At 44.8% G+C, this 19,955-nt stretch overlaps 1 protein-coding gene across 1 annotated transcript in view; it reads right to left on the bottom strand.

The window, feature by feature from the left end:
• LOC130290827 (synaptotagmin-like protein 2) overlaps positions 1-19,955 on the bottom strand; it is a 57,716-nt gene that overhangs the window by 29,709 nt on the left and 8,052 nt on the right. Inside the window, exons 3-7 of the mRNA XM_056538936.1 lie at positions 10,724-10,811; positions 8,388-8,487; positions 6,192-6,276; positions 2,878-3,915; positions 1,012-1,110 (exon numbers count right to left, since the gene is read on the bottom strand). Coding sequence (XP_056394911.1) covers positions 1,012-1,110; positions 2,878-3,915; positions 6,192-6,276; positions 8,388-8,487; positions 10,724-10,811 — 1,410 coding nt within the window. The remainder of the gene's footprint in view (positions 1-1,011; positions 1,111-2,877; positions 3,916-6,191; positions 6,277-8,387; positions 8,488-10,723; positions 10,812-19,955) is intronic.

Genomic DNA, 19,955 nt, shown 5'->3' with positions numbered 1-19,955 from the left:
CACAACTGGAGGAACTGACCAATCAGAATGGGCATTTTACTGGTAAATCACCTGTATTACTGAAGTGCATGCACTGACTGCTGTCTGGTAGCGCCCCCTACAGTACAGGGAGGAACTACAAGTTCTGTACCACTCTTTACCTGTGCCAGGGTTATTTGCTCCTTTGGACACCAAGTAAGGGCGGCTCCATTTGGGACACTGTGTGCACTGTATAGGACCCTGAAGAAGCTCCTGTCCTCTACATAAACCATTTTTTCCCAACCAGGGTGCCTCCAGCTGTTACAAAACTACAACTCCCAGCATGCCCGGACAGCCAACGGCTGTCCGGGCATGCTGGGAGTTGTAGTTTTGCAACAGCTGGAGGCACCCTGATTGGGAAACACTGACATAGACAGTGATATTCAGCTTCCAGCAGATCTTTCTTTTATATGTAAGGACTTGCTTTATCTGTATTAGTTATCTACTTATTTTTCTTTAATCCTCACTTTTCCTATTTTTGGATGCCATTTTGGGGGCTTTAGAACCAATTACCAGGTTTCCATAGAGTGGAACATACAATGGTTTCAACATACAATGGTCGTCCTGGAACCAATTAATATTGTAACTTGAGGGACCCCTGTACTAATGTTTCCCGTTTTCCACTTTTCCCTACATTTTATTTTTTTATTTTTTTTTTTTTACACATGCTCTGATCTGTGGGGTTTTCCTCAGCTCAAATCCACCACATTTTCTGTGGAAACCTTAGTAAATATGTTGGGTTTTTGTGACACGCCTCCTTTTGATGGCCACGCCCTTTTCCCCATGTTTTCTAAGTAAAATGGAGAGATGGAAAGGTTTTTTCCAATTTTGGCACAGACATGATTCCTGGCACACTGCGCCAGAATCTGGCACACAACCCGGCAAAACATGTCGGGTTTACAATAGTAAATCAGGGCCATTATCTTCACGAAACCTATGGATGATCAATTGGTAAGGCAGTTCATGAACTAGTTCCATCCTGGTAAAACTCACTTTCTGTAGTTGTATAAATATTCACCATGCTTCTTGCATTGCTAACATTGCTAGACTTTGATAGAACCACATCCTCAGGGTTATCATCAGCGCTCTGGCCTACAGAAGAAACAAAAGATGTAGATCATGATCAGTATAATATACTGTAGTTACATAGATAAATAAAAATAGGCATAAGACCATCAAGGTCATATATAGGAAGGCACAAAACTCTTAGGGTATGTTCACACTGCGGAATTCCGCGAGTAAAAGTCCGCACAGTGAACATTACCATCAGTGTGAATGGGTCCTCCGCGAGACCCGTTCACACTGTGGAATTTCAGCGATAGACAATTCCGCCGCTGAAATTGTTCTGCGCAAAGAAAGAACACGTTGATTCTTTGCGCGGAAGTCCGTGAGCACTGCATAGCCGTCAATGGTGACGGCGCAGTGCCGCGCGGTCCTGCCGCTGGCTGCCAGTCTGAATCTCCGGTCGCTGAATCCTTATGAGGGAGATACCAACTGCCCCATTTTAGGAGAAAAATTCCTTCCTGAATTCCTGTCTCCAGAGATCTAGTAACCATTACTCCCCTCTTCTTTACGGAAAAAAAAAATAAAGCATGCTTAGCCTAGCCGAGGGTGCATGCTTATAGTGGAATTGTAAGGAATTATTGTCAACTGAACAAGTGTACATTTAAAGAATATGCCCAGTTTAAGATATTAGGCCCCCACACAGAGGACAACAGTCTAGTCTACCCCTAATGTTTGGTGGAAAAATTTCAATCAGGAAAACCTTGTTAAAGGAGAACTCCAGAATATAAAAATTGTAGCCCATAGTGCCAGCAGAAAAAAAATAAAGATATACATACCTTCCTTCGCTCCCCCGTGCCCTCCGGTAACCGGCTCCGGTCTCCGCCACGATCCTCTTCCTGGTTGCTGGTGGTCAGCGAGTCATACTGCGCTCAGCCAATCACCGGCCACAGCGAAGTCCTGACTCGGCCGGCGATAGGCTGAGTGGCAGTGTGAGAACGCTTCAAGCTTCTTCACTTCACCGGGGCCGAAAACGTCACACTGCTGCTCAGCCTATCGCCGGCCAAGTCGGGACTTCGCTGTGGCCGGTGATTGGCTGAGTGCAGTATGACTCGACGACCACCGGCAACCAGCAAGAGGATCGCGGCGGAGACCAGAGACGGTTACCGGAGGCCCTGGGGGAGCGATGGAGGGTATGTGCATTTTTATTTTTTTTACTGCCGGCAGTATGGAGGACAATTTTTATATTCTGGAGTTCTCCTTTAAGTTTCCATTGTTTTATAAGCAAAATCTAGATTACTATTTGCATCTACTATTTCAAAAATCTATTTTGGTATGTCTAAAATGTATTAAAAAAGAAAAATAAATAATAATCTTCAGTTCTAAAAACATATATATATTTTTTACATTTATATAAAAAGCACCAAAAGTGCTTCTACCCTGTCCACATATGGTCTTGCCAAAGTAAAATTGTAGTGTCAGTAAATTGTGGGGTCCTAGTGATCAGTACACCTATTATTATGGAGACATCATGGTTGTCACTGTTCGGGGGTTCTGTGGCTATTATTATAGGGGCATTGTGGCTGGCTCTGTTATGGAAACATTGTATGGCTCCCACATTGGTGCTTTAGATAAGCTACTATGACTAGGGGCATTTATTTGCCGATATCACGTCTAACATTTCTACTTTCTTAAAATGCATAGGAGTGGGGAATAAACAGACTCATTATAGCATGGCATTGCTACAGGGAGTATTTCTTTCCAAAGTAAATATATGCTATATATAAGATCTACCAAGATCTGAGAAAACCCAGTTCAGAAGTAAAACATTGACCAGTACAATACAAACAGTTATACCATTTTCTGTTTCCAATGGTGCATGTCTCGTTGTGTCTCCGTCTTTGGATTTTTGGTCTGAACCTTCGTGGTCTTCATCAGAAGACACTGTATCGATTAGAATCTGAACCCTGCTATAGAGGGACTCTGTTACTTCCGGTTTGCTGTGTGGGACAATGATTTCCTCGACAGAGTTTGTTACCTCTGGCACAGAAATAGTTGGTTGCTTGTCCTTCTGAGAAGAAGTAGGATCAACTTTATTTTCCTTGACCACTGAAGAAGCTCTGACTGGAAGCTTTGATTTCTTAGAAGAGCGGTTAACTCCGCTGCTGTCCTCACTGTGTGAGGTTGTCCCATTACTTTCTGATACAGAGACACTTCTAGAATTGGATGAACCCTTGCTTTTGGCATAAGTTGACCTTGGTACTGAAGATGGGGTTTTTCTATGTGGAACTACATGAACCATTTCATCTTCACTAGAGGAAACAACTTGAGGTCTTTGTGAGAAATACTTCAATCGATGTGCAAACTCCGGTACAGATCTCTCCTCATTATTAACTTTTGTTGTGGATTGTATAGGAACTGAGTGGTTTGACATTGCAGACTCATCTATGTTCTGTGTATCTTGTGATTCCTCTTCTAAATGGCCAGGACCCGCATTCCCTGAATTCCCTGCTCCTTTTTCCCAAAATTTTCTTAGAGACATAAATTGGCCTTTGTCTAGTGCGGGCTCTTGTTCTCCTTGAATTTCTTTCATTGAATGAACTTCAAAGTTTGTTTTGACATTTTTAGGCAACTCTGTTTCTGGGGAAGATAATCCGGACTGTGATAATTTTTCTGTCCTCTTAGACGTGATGCTTGAATGATCCTCTTGTGGAGAAATGTCAGTCTTTAAAACGTCTCGACTTGTTTTTCTTTTGACTGGTATCTTACTTGGGCTTACATTTTCTTCGGTTAGACTTCTCTCGGGAAAATATATTTTTCTGGCAGGAGGAACAGGTTTTGATATTGAATTCTTCCTTTGTGCACTGTCCTGTAACAAATTACTTCCACATTCACCTAAGAGAATACAAAACAATACAAAATCATAAAACTAACAAAATAAACCAATACACATTTTATTGTGCATTTACTATACAATATATAACACACAAGAAAATCATATGCCATAAAAATGGCCAGTGTTGCCAACCCATCAGAGCTCTCACTGAGTGACTTGGTATTGTTACTAGTGTTGAGCGGCATAGGCCATATTCGAATTCGCGAATATTCGCGAATATATGGACGAATATTCGTCATATATTCGCGAATATTCGCATATTCGTTATATTCTCGTTTTATTTTCGCATATGCGAAAATTCGCGTATGCGAAAATTCACATGTGAATATTAGCATATACAAAATTAGCATATGCGAAAATTCGCATATGCTAATTTTCGCATATGCGAATTTTCGCATGCCAGTCTCACACAATTGTATTACAGCCTTCTTTACACCACACAAGCTGGAAGCAGAGAGGGGTGATCACTGTGATGTGTACTGTGAAAAAAAAAAAAAAACGACGAATATTCGTAATTACGAATATATAGCGCTATATTCGCAAAATTCGCGAATTCGCGAATATGCGATATTCGCGAATAATATTCGAATTGCGAATATTCGTGAGCAACACTAATTGTTACGCCGAGCGCTCCAGGTTCCCGCTCCTCCCCGGAGCGCTCGCAGTGTTCTCCTGTTCGCAGCACCCCGGTCAGACCCGCTGACCGGGAGCGCTGCGATAATGTCCCTAGCCGTGATGCGATCCGCGATGCGGGACGCGCCCGCTCGCGATTCGCATCCTGGCCCGCTTACCAGACTCGTTCCCCGTCTGTGCTGTCCCGGCGCGCGCGGCCCCGCTCTCTAAGATTTAAAGGGCCAGTGCACCAATGATTGGTGCCTGGCCCAATCAGTCTAATTAGCTTCCACCTGCTCCCTGTCTATATAACCTCACTTCCCCTTCCCTTCCTTGCCGGATCTTGTTGCCATTGTGCCAGTGAAAGCGTTCCTTGTGTATCCCAAGCCAGTGTTCCTGACCTCTTGCCGTTGCCCCTGACTACGATCCTTGCTGCCTGCCCTGACCTTCTGCTACGTCCGACCTTGCTCTTGCCTAATCCCTTGTACCACGCCTATCTCAGCAGTCAGAGAGGTTGAGCCATTGCCGGTGGATACGACCTGGTTGCTACCGCCGCTTTGCGGCGGGCTCTGGTGAATACCAGTAGTGACTTAGAACCGGTCCACCGGCAAGGTCCGCGCCAATCCCTCTCTGACACAGAGGATCCACCTCCAGCCGGCCGAATCCTGACAGGTATAACTCCCTCCAGCATGCTATCTATCTTATCTACATAAAACAGTTAGCTAATACTTTGCTTCTTTTATCTTTCACTGGTCCCAAGTTACATCCCGTATTATAGCCTAAAGATGCATTCACAGTTCTGCTGGTAACACTCCTGATGCTTGTCATCACATACCCCTGACAGCTTGTGACAATAATGACATGTTCTCTGCAGCTCTATATTCTGAGAAATTAACTTTCCCACATTAGATTACTGTACAGTTCACTGTATAAATCACACTTCCCAAAATGCAAACACCCAGGTACTGAACAAGCAACGAGTACCAAGAGATCCTAAGAGAGGATAAGCAGTAAAATACTGGACTACCCCTCCAATTTTGTAGAGTGTTAGCAGATTCTCACGGCATATTGTTGTTGCACTCAGGCTCTTATTTTCTATGATAAGGAACATTTAAATCGGTATTCCAGCCCCAGAATTTTTTTCTGGCTGAATGGAACTACAATATTTAGCAAAAATACAATATTAATATAGAAGATGGTTTGGCTTTTATATATAAGTAATATAACCATGCCATTCTGAAAGATAATATGTGCATACAGGGTTGATTGGAGGCAGTAAGTGTCCCACTTACAAATTTAAAGGAGTACTCCACTGCCCCAGCGTTCTGAATATTTTGTTCCAAACGGTGGGTGCGGGCTGCAGGAGTCGTGATGTCATGGCCACGTCCCTTGTGACGCCCCACCCCCTCAGTGCAAGTCTATGGCAGGGGAAGTGGCAGCTGCAATGCCCCCTTCCATAGATTTGCATTGAGGTGGCGTGGCATCACGAGGGGTGTGGCCATGACATCACGACTCTTGCAGCCCGCACCCACCGTTTGGAACAAAATATTCCGAACGCTGGGGCAGTGGAGTACTCCTTTAATAGCATATGTACCAAAAAGTTACCGTAGTAAGCAGACTATGTAAATATATGGCAGATATAAGGATGTTTCATAAATGTTACCTTCTTCAGGAAAGTTTCTAGTTTCAGAAGATGGGGATGGCTCTTCATCAATTATACTGTCTGTTTTATTGTCATTCAGGGTTCTCTGTAAATTATCAGAACAAAAATATTGACAAGGGCACCTGGACAAGTAGCAGGTAGACACTGGTAGAGCTAGTATTTCCTGAAATCTTAAATATCTGGATGCACTTTTATTGTGATCATTGGAGAAAAAAGAGCTTAAAGGGGTACTCCGGTGAAAAACATTTTTTTTTTTAATCAACTGGTGGCAGAAAGTTAAACAGATTTGTAAATTACTTCTATTAAAAAAACTTTACCCTTCCAGTACTTTTTAGCAGCTGTATGCTACGGGGGAAATTGTTTTATTTCTGAATTTCTTTTTTGTCTTGACCACTGTGCTCTCTGCTGACACCTGATGCCGTATTAGGAACTGTCCAGAGCAGGAGAAAATCCCCATAGCATACATATGCTGCTCTGGACAGTTCCTGACACTGACAGGTGTCAGAAGAGAGCACTGTGGACAAGACAAAAAATAAATTAAAAAAGAAAACAATTTCCTCCGCAGCATACAGCTGCTAATAAGTACTGGAAGGGTAAATATTTTTATGAAGAAATTTACAAATATGTTTAACTTTCTGGCAACAGTTGATTTAAAATAATTTCAACCGGAGTACCCCTTTAAGAGTTGTGTTAAGTTAATAATGTATGGCTGCAGTCTTCAAACACAGCACCACACATGTCCACAGGATATGTGTGTTATTATAGCAAGTTCATATCAATGGTTAGACCAGTACATGAAGGGTTACCGTTAAGGCAATCCAAAAATACCCTTGTTTCCCATATACCAAAACCCCATTAGCATTATTGATTGAACTACACCCGTCATATATTAAAAGCCTAGTGCTATAGTTCCCTATTGAAGTGCGATGTGATGATATGATAGGTTGGGTCGATTGGCCTCACCAATGTCACAATGTCACACACTAGCCATGTGCACCTGCAGTATATATACAGCTTACTATGCCCTGCATTACTCAGCATTTTGCCACAACACAGTGGCTTTGTCAAGAGACACGTGGCACATGACACTTCAATAGGAACTGTAGCACTAGGCTTTTAATATATGAGTTGTGTGGAGTTTGTTCAATAAAACCTATGGGTTTTGGTATATAGGAAACAAGGGTATTTTAGGATGGCTTTATTGGTAATCTATAGGTTAAAGAAGAAATCCAGTACAAGACAACTTATCCCCTATTCCCAGGATAGGGGATAAGTGTCTGATCGTGGGGGTTCGACCGCTAGGACCCCCCGAAATATCCCATATGGGGCCCTGGCTTGGCCCCAGCTCTGCTCTGCTAAGGTGACTTTTGCACCCAGCATTGACATAGGGAGAAACACCCCACCCCTCCATTCACCCCCTTGTGTGTCCCCGCCTCTTCCATAGAAATCAATGGAGGGGGGGGGTGTTTCGACCAGCGTCAGTGCTGGATGCAAAACATAATTTCTACAAGCAGAGGCGAGGCCGAGCTGGGGCCCCCTATGGGGGATCGTGAGGGTCCCATCGCTTGGAACCATCCACGATCAGACACTTATCCCCTATCCTGTGGATAGGCCCCATTCACTTCTGCTGAGGTGAGCTGCAAAACCAGTAACACATGCTGGTCAAGTGTAGCACTGAAGTCAATGAAATCTGCTGTGGATTTTCTGCTGGAGAAAAACTGCTGCGGCCTAAACCCGCCACAAGAAACTCGCAGAAGATACGGCTGTGTGAACGTACCCTTAGAAGGGCACTAAGTCTACAAATAGAAAGTAGTCTAGATTCAAAGGATTTTCCTAAAGGGGAGGGAAAAGGAGGGAGACATATGTATGCCTCCTGGTACAAAACCAGATTTATTTAGTTTAGATTTTTTGGACTACAATATGGAACAAGACAAGATTAGGGAAGAGGAAGAGGCCAAGGTAAATATAGATATACATTTTTAGAGGCTTTTATTTGTGTATTTCTTAACTGTAGAATCTTTCTCATACAAGTAAAATGAAAAAAAAAAACATGAACGCCCAGACATACAGATGACCTGGTGTGACCAATAGGTGCATGTACAACAACTATAGTCACTCATTTTTGTCTATTATACTATAAAGGTGTATATGAAAATTATTCATATAGTCAAAGATTCTTGTCCTATAATTACTAACCTTTTCTGGTTCATACTGGGTGGATAATTCAGGTAGTGAAGATGAATGTACCCTTAGATGAGGCACACTGGCAGTCCTATCATAGTTACCTTCCATGGCACTGCAATGAAAAAGTATGAACAATGATTATTGATTCCTAGATGAGATATAGAGTTAAATGACACCATGATACTCTCCTAATGTCCATCTTGTCCATTCAGCCCTGCAAGATCTATAACGAGCTATGCTCTACATTTCAAGCGTACATGGTGCACATACAGTGACTGTGTCCCCACCCACTGACCACTAGTGTTTGTTGTAATGCCGTGCTTCTTAAATTGCGAAGTGGGCCGCCCCTGGTTGTTGGTGAGAAGCAGCTTGGAAGGCAGTCTATACAAAAGTAGATGTGGGTAGCAATAATTCTGACAATTATTATGTGTTACTGTTCTAATGGAGTCAGTAGAGAAAATCTGAGATAAACTGAGGTACCGTATATACTCGAGTATAAGCCGAGTTTTTCAGCATGATTTTTCGTGCTGAAAACGCCCCCTTCGGCTTATACTCGAGTGAACTCTCCGCCTGTCAATCCCTTTCAGTGGTCTTCAACCTGCGGACCTCAAGATGTTACAAAACTACAACTCCCAGCCGATGGCTGTCCGGGCATGCTGGGAGTTGTCGTTTTTCAACATCTGGAGGTCCGCAGGTTGAAGACCACTGATTGAAGGGTTGACAGGCGGTGATGATGAAGGGGGGGGGGGTTTGGATGATGACAAGGTGATCATGACAGGGGTCTGGATGATGGGGGTCTGGATGATGACAGGGTGATGATGACGGGGGTTTGGATGATGACGGGGTCTTGATGATGATGGGGGTCTGGATGATGACAGGGTGATGATGACGGGGGTCTGGATGATGACAGGGTGATGATGACGGGGGTCTGGATGATGACAGGGTGATGATGACGGGGTCTGGATGATGACAGGGTGATGATGACGGGGGTCTGAATGATGACAGGGTGATGATGACGGGGGTCTGGATGATGACAGGGTGATTATGACGGGGGTCTGGATGATGAAAGGGTGATGATGACGGGGGTCTGAATGATGACAGGGTGATTCTGACAGGGGTCTGAATGATGACAGGGTGATGATGACGGGGGTCTGAATGATGACAGGGTGATGATGACGGGGGTCTGGATGATGACCGGGTGATGATGGCGGGGGTCTTGATGATGACGGGGGTGCTAATGACGGGGATCTGAATGATGACAGGGGGGGGATGATGTATTTCCCACCCTAGGCTTATAGTCGAGTCAATAACTTTTCCTGGGTTTTTGGGGTAAAATTAGGGGCCTCGGCTTATATTCAGGTCGGCTTATACTCGAGCATATACGGTAAGTGTTAAAAATGTTGGCCTAGACAAAGCCATAGGTGAAGTCCAGGTACCACCACGTTCTGGCTGATGAGGCCCCAATAGAACAATACTGATCATAACTTTATAATGCACCATATATGATAGACATTTACACGAACATGTCACCAAGTGGGACTATACTACCCACACTGCCTTTATGTTCCTATAGTTCTATGCTTACATTCAGGAGTGTACAGAAAAAATAGGTACCATACTATGTTGTGCTGGTTGACACCTCACCCATTCATGTGACAAAAAGGTGCTTTGTAGGAGAAAAGAGTAGCATGACCCATTGTCTAGTTCCCCGCTCCACATTCTTGTTACATAACTTTGGATTCATAAAAGCTCCACAGGCCCCAGAGCAACTGGATGGTATCCACCCGCTTCATTTACATGGGTTATACCATGAAGACATCATAGGCTGTGTTCCTCTATCCGTGTTTTATTTGGACGATCACTCATCTGACAGCTGCTGCAGGTGTATTTGCCTTGGCTTAGTCCAGTCATGGGATATCCTGGCAGAATCAGCTATAGCTCTGTTTTGAAAGGAGCTTCTTCTGATCAGACAACCCCATTAATGTGCAATGTAAAGACCGTTGAAAAGGAAATCTACATTAATACACTGTTGCTTCTAACTCTTGGATTATCAAAGACCCAGCAAAGGACATATATTTAATAATTTTTATAAGATAAATTATTTTTCAAGAAGCTATCCAGGAATAAAAAAACTGAGCTAATTTCTTCCAAAAACAGCACCACCCCTGTCCACCATGGAATTGCAGTTTAGTTCCATTGAAGTGAATTGAGATAAGGTTTAATACCACACGCAACCTGAGGACAGGGGTAGCAATGCTTTTAGAAGACATTAGCTCTGTTTTTCTATTCCTGGACAACCTCTTTAAAGACCAGGCCTTGTTAAATTTGGTATTTTCATGTGCAATTACCTCGGTTGTCCCTGAGAGTCAAGCTCCGCTTGTGTGGATAGATTCCGTATTGCTTCTCTGAAATCATCTCCTTTTCCATTCCTTACACCTGATCATGATGTAAATGCGGGTAACACATTAATAATTAATTTATAACAATTCATATAAAAAGATCAAAACAAATTATGATTTTTTTCTTCTACAGATCAATGAACATTGGGTACAACAATATAACAGTGACCCTCTCTTTAGTCGTGGCGCCAAAGTTTGACCATGAGATGTGTTAACTTTATTAACCCATGAATTTTTTAAGCGCTGCAAACCGAGGGGGAATATAGGCAATTTAATTAGTGTAAGAACAAACTATTGGGGATTTCATAGTATGGTACCTAGAAAGCTAGCTCTGCACAGTACGGCTGGGTTCACACCACGTTTTTCAAAAATGGTTACCGTATACGGTTTTCCGCTAAAAAACGTATGGCAAAAACCGTATGCAACCGTATACAACCGCATGACTCCAAATTAAAACGTATACGGTTTATACTGACTGAAGAGCAGAGGAGAAGCAGGTCCTTCTTGTAGCTCAACTCTGCAGACAATGGCCAGACAGGGCGTTTCCAGAGGAAGGGGGATGTCTGGGATGAATTCTAGAAAGATCTGCGCTTGTGTCAACTCCAAAAACGGATTAGAAAAACCGTGTGCAACCGTATTCTGCGATTCTGTGTACGGTTCTCATAGACAACAATGTTAAAAGAACCGCATACGGTTCGCATACGGTTTTCCAACCGGAGGCAAAAACATGGTCAACAGCGTTTTTGCCTACGGTTGAAAAATCGGCAAAACCGTATCCGAGGCAAAACGGATGCAACCGTACACAACATTTGGAATACGGTTTACAATGCATTCTCTATGCATACGGTTTAGGATACGGTCGGATACGTTTTTTTGCGGAAAACCGTAAACGGTTACCATATTTGAAAAACGTGGTGTGAACCCAGCCTAATGGAGATAAAACCACCCGAGACCTTCAGGTGCTCTAGATATTAAACTATAACTACCCTAGGACACTATGCATAATGGAGATCAATATTCCCCCTTTACCTAGTCTAGACCTTTACAAATATTCAGCACTAAGAGCTAAGCCATTCTAAAACTCGTAAAAAAAAAATACTTTTATGTACCTTTTATGTATCCTAATTGGGTCTCTTAGTTTTCTACCTCTGGTCTTGTGAAAAACTGCGGCTGCATCTTCCTCCTCCTTTCTCTATTTGCTGTTCAACTATTTATTAATATTTTTATATTGATTTACTCTGCAGTTTAAACAGTATGTGTGAACATACACTTACATGTCTAAACATTTCAAGAGGCTACAGACAGGGAAGGCAGAACTATAGGAAAGATGGCAATATATTTCATAGCTTCAAATATCTACAGGTATACAAATAGGTACACTTTAAATATTTACTCTTCTATTTTATTATGCTGAAAATTCATATAGAACTAAACTTTTTTTTTTTTTTATAGTTTTAACAGTTTTCAGGAAAGATGCATGAACCTATATAGCAGCCAATTATAAGAGGAGTTATTTCCAGCTTTCCGGGGTTACTAAGTGACAAATCTGTCTTCTTACGTTACATTATTAAAGAATGGGGTATACACTGCATAGTTAGGTACCTAGAAGTCTGGGAAACCTGAGTGACATTCCCTATGGATGCTGTAATGGAGGCCATATACAATGGCACACATAGAAGAGTGGTGGCCCTATAACAAAGATCAAACTAAGAACACCATAATGTTATTTGGTTTTACCACCCAGGTCAGAACAACCTGGTGTTCATTTTCTCCTTTTTCCTAAAAGGGGTACACCGCCCCTAGACATCTTATGCCCTATCCAAAGATGTCTGATCGTGGGGGTCCCGCTGCTGGGGACCCCTGTGATCTCCCTGCTGCACCCGGCGTTCGTTTAGAGCGTCGGGTTCAGGGCCATCACGCCCCCTCCCATAGACTTGCATTGAGTGGGCATGGTCATGACATCACAAGTATCTGCCGCGCATAGCCAGTCATCCGGCACAGAGCAAGTTCGCTTCATGCACCAGATGTCTGGAATGCCACAGCCGAGATCACAGGGGTCCCCGAGATAAGATGTCTAGGGGCGGAGTTCCCCTTTAAGTCTTAAGCTGGCTATTCACATAAGATAAAGGTAAGCTAAAATGGCCGATTTTGCCAAACAGTCTTCTGTAAATGACAAATTAACAATCATTCACGATGGCCGACAGCAGGCTCATGTGATCGCAAAGGTGGATTTTTTTAACACAAGTAAGATGAAAATACAAAAAAACATTGCATGGCATGATTGGATGGATTCGGTCAATGATTTGGACTTATGTGGACAGTTTTTTTTTTTTATAACCACAGTGATCTGCCAGTTTAGTCTTGTAAGTTGCTGAAACAAATATTCATACAAATGATCCCATAGGACTCTGGTCACGCTGTGGATAATTAAAGTTCCATGTATAAGTCTAAACCAATTCCTTGCTAGTAGGGAGTCTATAGATGGGAGTCCAGCATAGACATCAACCAGTAGCAAAGGGGGGGGGGGGGGGGGGGACACCAACTACGGCAGGGCTTCCATTTAACAAATGCCTCATAGCAGTCTGGCCTACCTCTATGGTATATACACTTTTCATATTGGTTGTCTCAATTTTATTTGAAAGAAACGTAACTGGGAAACTGGTTAGTAAAATGTTCACAACTTTGGCAGAAACACTTTTTAAAGGGGTATTCCCATCTTTGGCATTTTTGTTGTACCAATGGCTGTGCTAAAAATGCTTCATCTTTGAAGATTTTCTGGGACCCTCACCCAGGAGTAAAATGAGGGTTCAGTGACTCCCATTCACCGATCCCTAGCTGCCATTCTCTTTACACTACATTAGAATGGTGACATTGCTCTCAATTCTAATAAAACACTAGGAATACATATATACTGTGTGGAGGATTTCTGCTTTCTGTATAGGTAAGTAGTGAGCGCAGTTTTTCATATGTAATTATATCCGAGTCATATGCGAAACTGTCAGATTTGTATGTGTGCACAGAAACATGTATAAAAGCTAAGATTTGCAGTATGCAAGGATTTACCATGAGTGTGCTGAACATTTTCATACATTGCAGCATAACAGAAATATGAGTGTGTCTTACAGGCCCATATATCATCACTCTGTCAGTGTGTTACAATGATGCAGATAGAGCCTGACACGTAACCACTGAAGCTAATCCACTCCAGGACTTTGGTTTAACAACTTCCTGTTTAGTGAAAAAGTCACCTGATATGGGCAAACATAGGAGGAGGCTAACAAATATAATATAGCAGCAAGGGACTGTTTGCATTGGCACAGGCCCCGTCTGAACTGGGAACTATTACTGGAAAGGAATTGAAACTAAAACTGGTACTCTTTGTGGCACTCTTTCTGAGGTATACAGCAATGGCCTGACTTCATTAAGTAAGCACTGCAAAATAAAAAGAGGAATAATAATGTGGTATGGCGGGGTGTGAGGTGCAGGGCAGATGTAATTACCCTAGGGGCAGATGGCATTAACCACTTATGTTCATGACGCCAGAGCATGGTTTATCCTTAACCACCCAAAGGTATACTGCTGGATCCTGGGCTAGGCACAGGGGCAATGAAGACACCGACGCCAAGTTATGGACAACGGTAGCTTTACTGAGGGTAGACAGTTGGAACAATCTATGCAGTACAGCCAGGGCCCACGGAGGTGACCAGTGACACAGAGGCCTCGCAAGCTTGCTGGGACGGGAGAATTTAGTGCAGGACACGCTGGGTATACAGATGACTGACTTGTGACTGACATGACGGTGACTTTAGCTTACTTGCACTTGACTTGTGGCTGCAGGACTTGACTTGAGGCCTCCACTACTCTGGACACACACACTAGGCACAACTTTACTGGACCTCAGCAGGAAGCAGGAGAGTGAAGCTACCCAGGGCTTATATGGGGGAGACTAGTAGGGAGCCCATAGGTAACCTTTGGGGTCAGCTGGTCACTAGTACCTCCTGGGTAACAACCACATGGTACATTTAAGTTACAGCATAACACATCTTTTAATATACAACATATATACAAATGGGGAAATAACTACAGGGGGCCCTGGGACACTGAGGGACACTGCCTGACAGGGCAGGAAAGGTACAGGGCAACGCCATCCCGTACTGGGCCACCAGAATAACAAGGAGCACGTTCCATAGTAGCAGTCCCTATAGAACATAAACAAGTAAAACCTATACAGGGCTCCCTACGGTAACAGCAACTTTAGGTCTCTCCACCCCAAATAAGGAGACAAGTACTATAAATTATGCTTTGCAGTTGGTGACTCGCGTTGGAGTCCAATAACATCTTGCATAATTTTTTCACGCTCAGGTCCTTGATTTTTTTTTTGAGTCTGAACGCTGATGTGCCTTTAGTCTAGCTTTTTGGGCATATTGATCATGGGTGTAACAACCTGGAGAGCAGGCATAACAAGCACCCAATAACTAAGCAGCCCAAATTACACTTAGATATGGGGTTAGTGGTGACTATGGAACAAAGAGCACAAAGATTTGCATTACTTTTTACAATATTTCTGTGCTGTGACGTCAAGTATTCATTAATATGTTTTTCTGTATGCTGTGAGGTCATAGCACATTATTCCTGTGCAATGGCATTACTACTGTGGACATTACTCCTGTGCACATTATCTCTTTGGAGATTATGCCCATATAGTGACATCACTGTGCACATTATCCCTCTATTGTGATATCACTGTGTGCATTATTCCTGTGTATTAGGGAGACCAATACAGTTGTAGGCCCTTCATGTTCTGAACTTGCTGCTCAATGTGACCATGGTAGAATGGGACCCCATTTAAAGTTTTGATTTGGGGCCCTATAATTATTTGTTACACCTAATTTGATAGTCTTCCATTCTATAAAACATCACTACAACACGAAGTCTAGGGCCTTTATAGGCACTAGTATCCACATTAGACTAAACATAAACTTTATTCACTTAGTCTGTTATCTTTTTAGTAATACGCCTTCCTGGTTAGTGCTTATACACATGTAAAGGATTTCCAAGGTGATCATTTACTGTTTGAAGTAAACATGGATGTTACGCCGAGCGCTCCGGGTCCCCGCTCCTCCCCGGAGCGCTCGCAACATCCTCGCTACTGCAGCGCCCCGGTCAGATCTACTGACCGGGTGCGCTGCGATACCGCCCCCAGCCGGGATGCGATTCGCGATGCGGGTGGCGCCCGCTCGCGATGCGCACCCCGGCTCCCGTACCTGACTCGCTCTCCGTCGGTCCTGTCCCGGCGCGCGCGGCCCCGCTCCCTAGGGCGCGCGCGCGCCGGGTCTCTGCGATTTAAAGGGCCACTGCGCCACTGATTGGCGCAGTTGGTCTAATTAGTGTGTTCACCTGTGCACTCCCTATGTATACCTCACTTCCCCTGCACTCCCTCGCCGGATCTTGTTGCCATTGTGCCAGTGAAAGCGTTTCCTAGTGTCTTCCTAGCCTGTGTTCCAGACCTCCTGCCGTTGCCCCTGACTACGATCCTTGCTGCCTGCCCCGACCTTCTGCTACGTCCGACCTTGCTCTTGTCTACTCCCTTGTACCGCGCCTATCTTCAGCAGTCAGAGAGGTTGAGCCGTTGCTAGTGGATACGACCTGGTTACTACCGCCGCTGCAAGACCATCCCGCTTTGCGGCGGGCTCTGGTGAATACCAGTAGTAACTTAGAACCGGTCCACTAGCACGGTCCACGCCAATCCCTTTCTGGCACAGAGGATCCACCTCCTGCCAGCCGAATCGTGACAGTAGATCCGGCCATGGATCCCGCTGAAGTTCCACTGCCAGTTGTCGCCGACCTCACCACGGTGGTCGCCCAGCAGTCGCAACAGATAGCGCAACAAGGCCACCAGCTGTCTCAACTGACCGTGATGCTACAGCAGCTACTACCACAGCTTCAGCAATCATCTCCTCCGCCAGCTCCTGCACCTCCTCCGCAGCGAGTGGCCGCTTCCGGCCTACGACTATCCTTGCCGGATAAATTTGATGGGGACTCTAAGTTTTGCCGTGGCTTTCTTTCGCAATGTTCCCTGCACTTGGAGATGATGTCGGACCAGTTTCCTACTGAAAGGTCTAAGGTGGCTTTCGTAGTCAGCCTTCTGTCTGGGAAAGCTCTGTCATGGGCCACACCGCTCTGGGACCGCAATGACCCCGTCACTGCCTCTGTACACTCCTTCTTCTCGGAAATTCGAAGTGTCTTTGAGGAACCTGCCCGAGCCTCTTCTGCTGAGACTGCCCTGCTGAACCTGGTCCAGGGTAATTCTTCCGTTGGCGAGTACGCCATCCAATTCCGTACTCTTGCTTCCGAATTATCCTGGAATAATGAGGCCCTCTGCGCGACCTTTAAAAAAGGCCTATCCAGCAACATTAAAGATGTTCTGGCCGCACGAGAAATTCCTGCTAACCTGCATGAACTCATTCATCTAGCCACTCGCATTGACATGCGTTTTTCCGAAAGGCGTCAGGAGCTCCGCCAGGATATGGACCTTGTTCGCACGAGGCGTTTTTTCTCCCCGGCTCCTCTCTCCTCTGGTCCTCTGCAATCCGTTCCTGTGCCTCCCGCCGTGGAGGCTATGCAAGTTGACCGGTCTCGCTTGACACCTCAAGAGAGGACACGACGCCGCATGGAGAATCTTTGCCTGTACTGTGCCGGTACCGAACACTTCCTGAAGGATTGTCCTATCCGTCCTCCCCGCCTGGAAAGACGTACGCTGACTCCGCACAAAGGTGAGACAGTTCTTGATGTCAACTCTGCTTCTCCACGCCTTACTGTGCCTGTGCGGATATCTGCCTCTACCTTCTCCTTCTCTACTATGGCCTTCTTGGATTCTGGATCTGCAGGAAATTTTATTTTGGCCTCTCTCATCAACAGGTTCAACATCCCGGTGACCAGTCTCGCCAGACCCCTCTACATCAATTGTGTTAACAATGAAAGATTGGACTGTACCGTGCGTTACCGCACGGAGCCCCTCCTAATGTGCATCGGACCTCATCACGAAAAAAATTGAGTTTTTGGTCCTCTCCAATTGCACTTCCGAAATTCTCCTTGGACTACCGTGGCTTCAACGCCATTCCCCAACCCTTGATTGGTCCACAGGAGAGACCAAGAGCTGGGGTACTTCTTGTTTCAAGGACTGTCTTAAACCGGTTCCCAGTACTCCCTGCCGTGACCCTGTGGGTCCCCCTGTAACCGGTCTCCCTAAGGCTTATATGGACTATGCTGACGTATTTTGCAAAAAACAAGCTGAGACTTTACCTCCTCACAGGCCTTATGACTGTCCTATTGACCTCCTCCCGGGCACTACCCCACCCCGGGGCAGAATTTATCCTCTGTCCGCCCCAGAGACTCTTGCTATGTCTGAATACATCCAGGAAAATTTAAAAAAGGGGTTTATCCGTAAATCCTCCTCTCCTGCCGGAGCTGGATTTTTCTTTGTGTCCAAAAAAGATGGCTCCCTACGTCCTTGCATTGATTACCGCGGACTTAATAAAATCACGGTAAAGAAACGCTACCCCCTACCTCTTATCTCAGAACTCTTTGATCGCCTTCAAGGTGCCCACATCTTTACCAAACTGGACTTAAGAGGTGCTTATAATCTCATCCGCATCAGGTAGGGGGACGAATGGAAAACTGCATTTAACACCAGAGATGGACACTTTGAGTATCTGGTCATGCCCTTTGGCCTGTGCAACGCCCCTGCCGTCTTCCAAGACTTTGTTAATGAAATTTTTCGTGATCTCTTATATTCCTGTGTTGTTGTGTATCTGGACAATATTCTGATTTTTTCTGCCAACTTAGAAGAACATCGCCAGCATGTCCGCATGGTTCTTCAGAGACTTCGAGACAATCAACTTTATGCCAAAATGGAGAAATGTCTGTTTGAATGTCAATCTCTTCCTTTCCTAGGATACTTGGTCTCTGGCCAGGGACTACAAATGGACCCAGATAAACTCTCTGCCGTCTTAGATTGGCCACGCCCCTCCGGACTCCGTGCTATCCAACGTTTTTTGGGGTTCGCCAATTATTACAGACAATTTATTCCACATTTTTCCACTATTGTGGCTCCTATCGTGGCTTTAACCAAGAAGAATGCCAATCCTAAGTCCTGGTCTCCCCAAGCGGAAGACGCATTTAAACGGCTCAAGTCTGCCTTTTCTTCTGCTCCCGTGCTCTCCAGACCTGACCCATCTAAACCCTTCCTATTGGAGGTTGATGCCTCCTCAGTGGGAGCTGGAGCAGTCCTTCTACAAAAAAATTCTTCCGGGCATGCTGTTACTTGTGGTTTTTTTTCTAGGACCTTCTCTCCGGCGGAGAGGAACTACTCCATCGGGGATCGAGAACTACTGGCCATTAAATTGGCACTTGAGGAATGGAGGCATCTGCTGGAGGGATCAAAATTTCCAGTTATCATTTACACCGATCACAAGAATCTCTCCTATCTCCAGTCTGCCCAACGGCTGAATCCTCGCCAGGCCAGGTGGTCGTTGTTCTTTGCCCGTTTTAACTTTGAAATTCATTTTCGCCCTGCCGACAAGAACATTAGGGCCGATGCTCTCTCTCGTTCCTCGGATGCCTCGGAAGTAGAGGTCTCTCCGCAACACATCATTCCTCCTGACTGTCTGATCTCCACTTCTCCAGTCTCCATCAGGCAAACTCCTCCAGGGAAGACCTTCGTTTCTCCACGCCAACGTCTCGGGATTCTCAAATGGGGTCACTCCTCCCACCTCGCAGGCCATGCGGGCATCAAAAAGTCCTTGCAACTCATCTCTCGTTTCTATTGGTGGCCGACTCTGGAGACGGATGTTGTTGATTTTGTGCGGGCCTGTACTGTCTGTGCCCGGGATAAGACTCCTCGCCAGAAGCCTGCTGGTCTCCTTCATCCTCTGCCTGTCCCCGAACAGCCTTGGTCTCTGATTGGTATGGACTTTATTACAGACTTACCCCCATCCCGTGGCAACACTGTTGTTTGGGTGGTCGTTGATCGATTTTCCAAGATGGCACATTTTATTCCTCTTCCTGGTCTTCCTTCAGCGCCTCAGTTGGCAAAACAATTTTTTGTACACATTTTTCGTCTTCACGGTTTGCCCACGCAGATCGTCTCGGATAGAGGCGTCCAATTCGTGTCAAAATTCTG

This window comes from Hyla sarda, chromosome 9 (assembly GCF_029499605.1).
Source record: "Hyla sarda isolate aHylSar1 chromosome 9, aHylSar1.hap1, whole genome shotgun sequence".
Classification (NCBI taxonomy): Eukaryota; Metazoa; Chordata; class Amphibia; order Anura; family Hylidae; genus Hyla; species Hyla sarda.
Note: the sequence above shows the minus strand (reverse complement) of the source record. Positions and strands in the feature narration are given on the sequence as shown.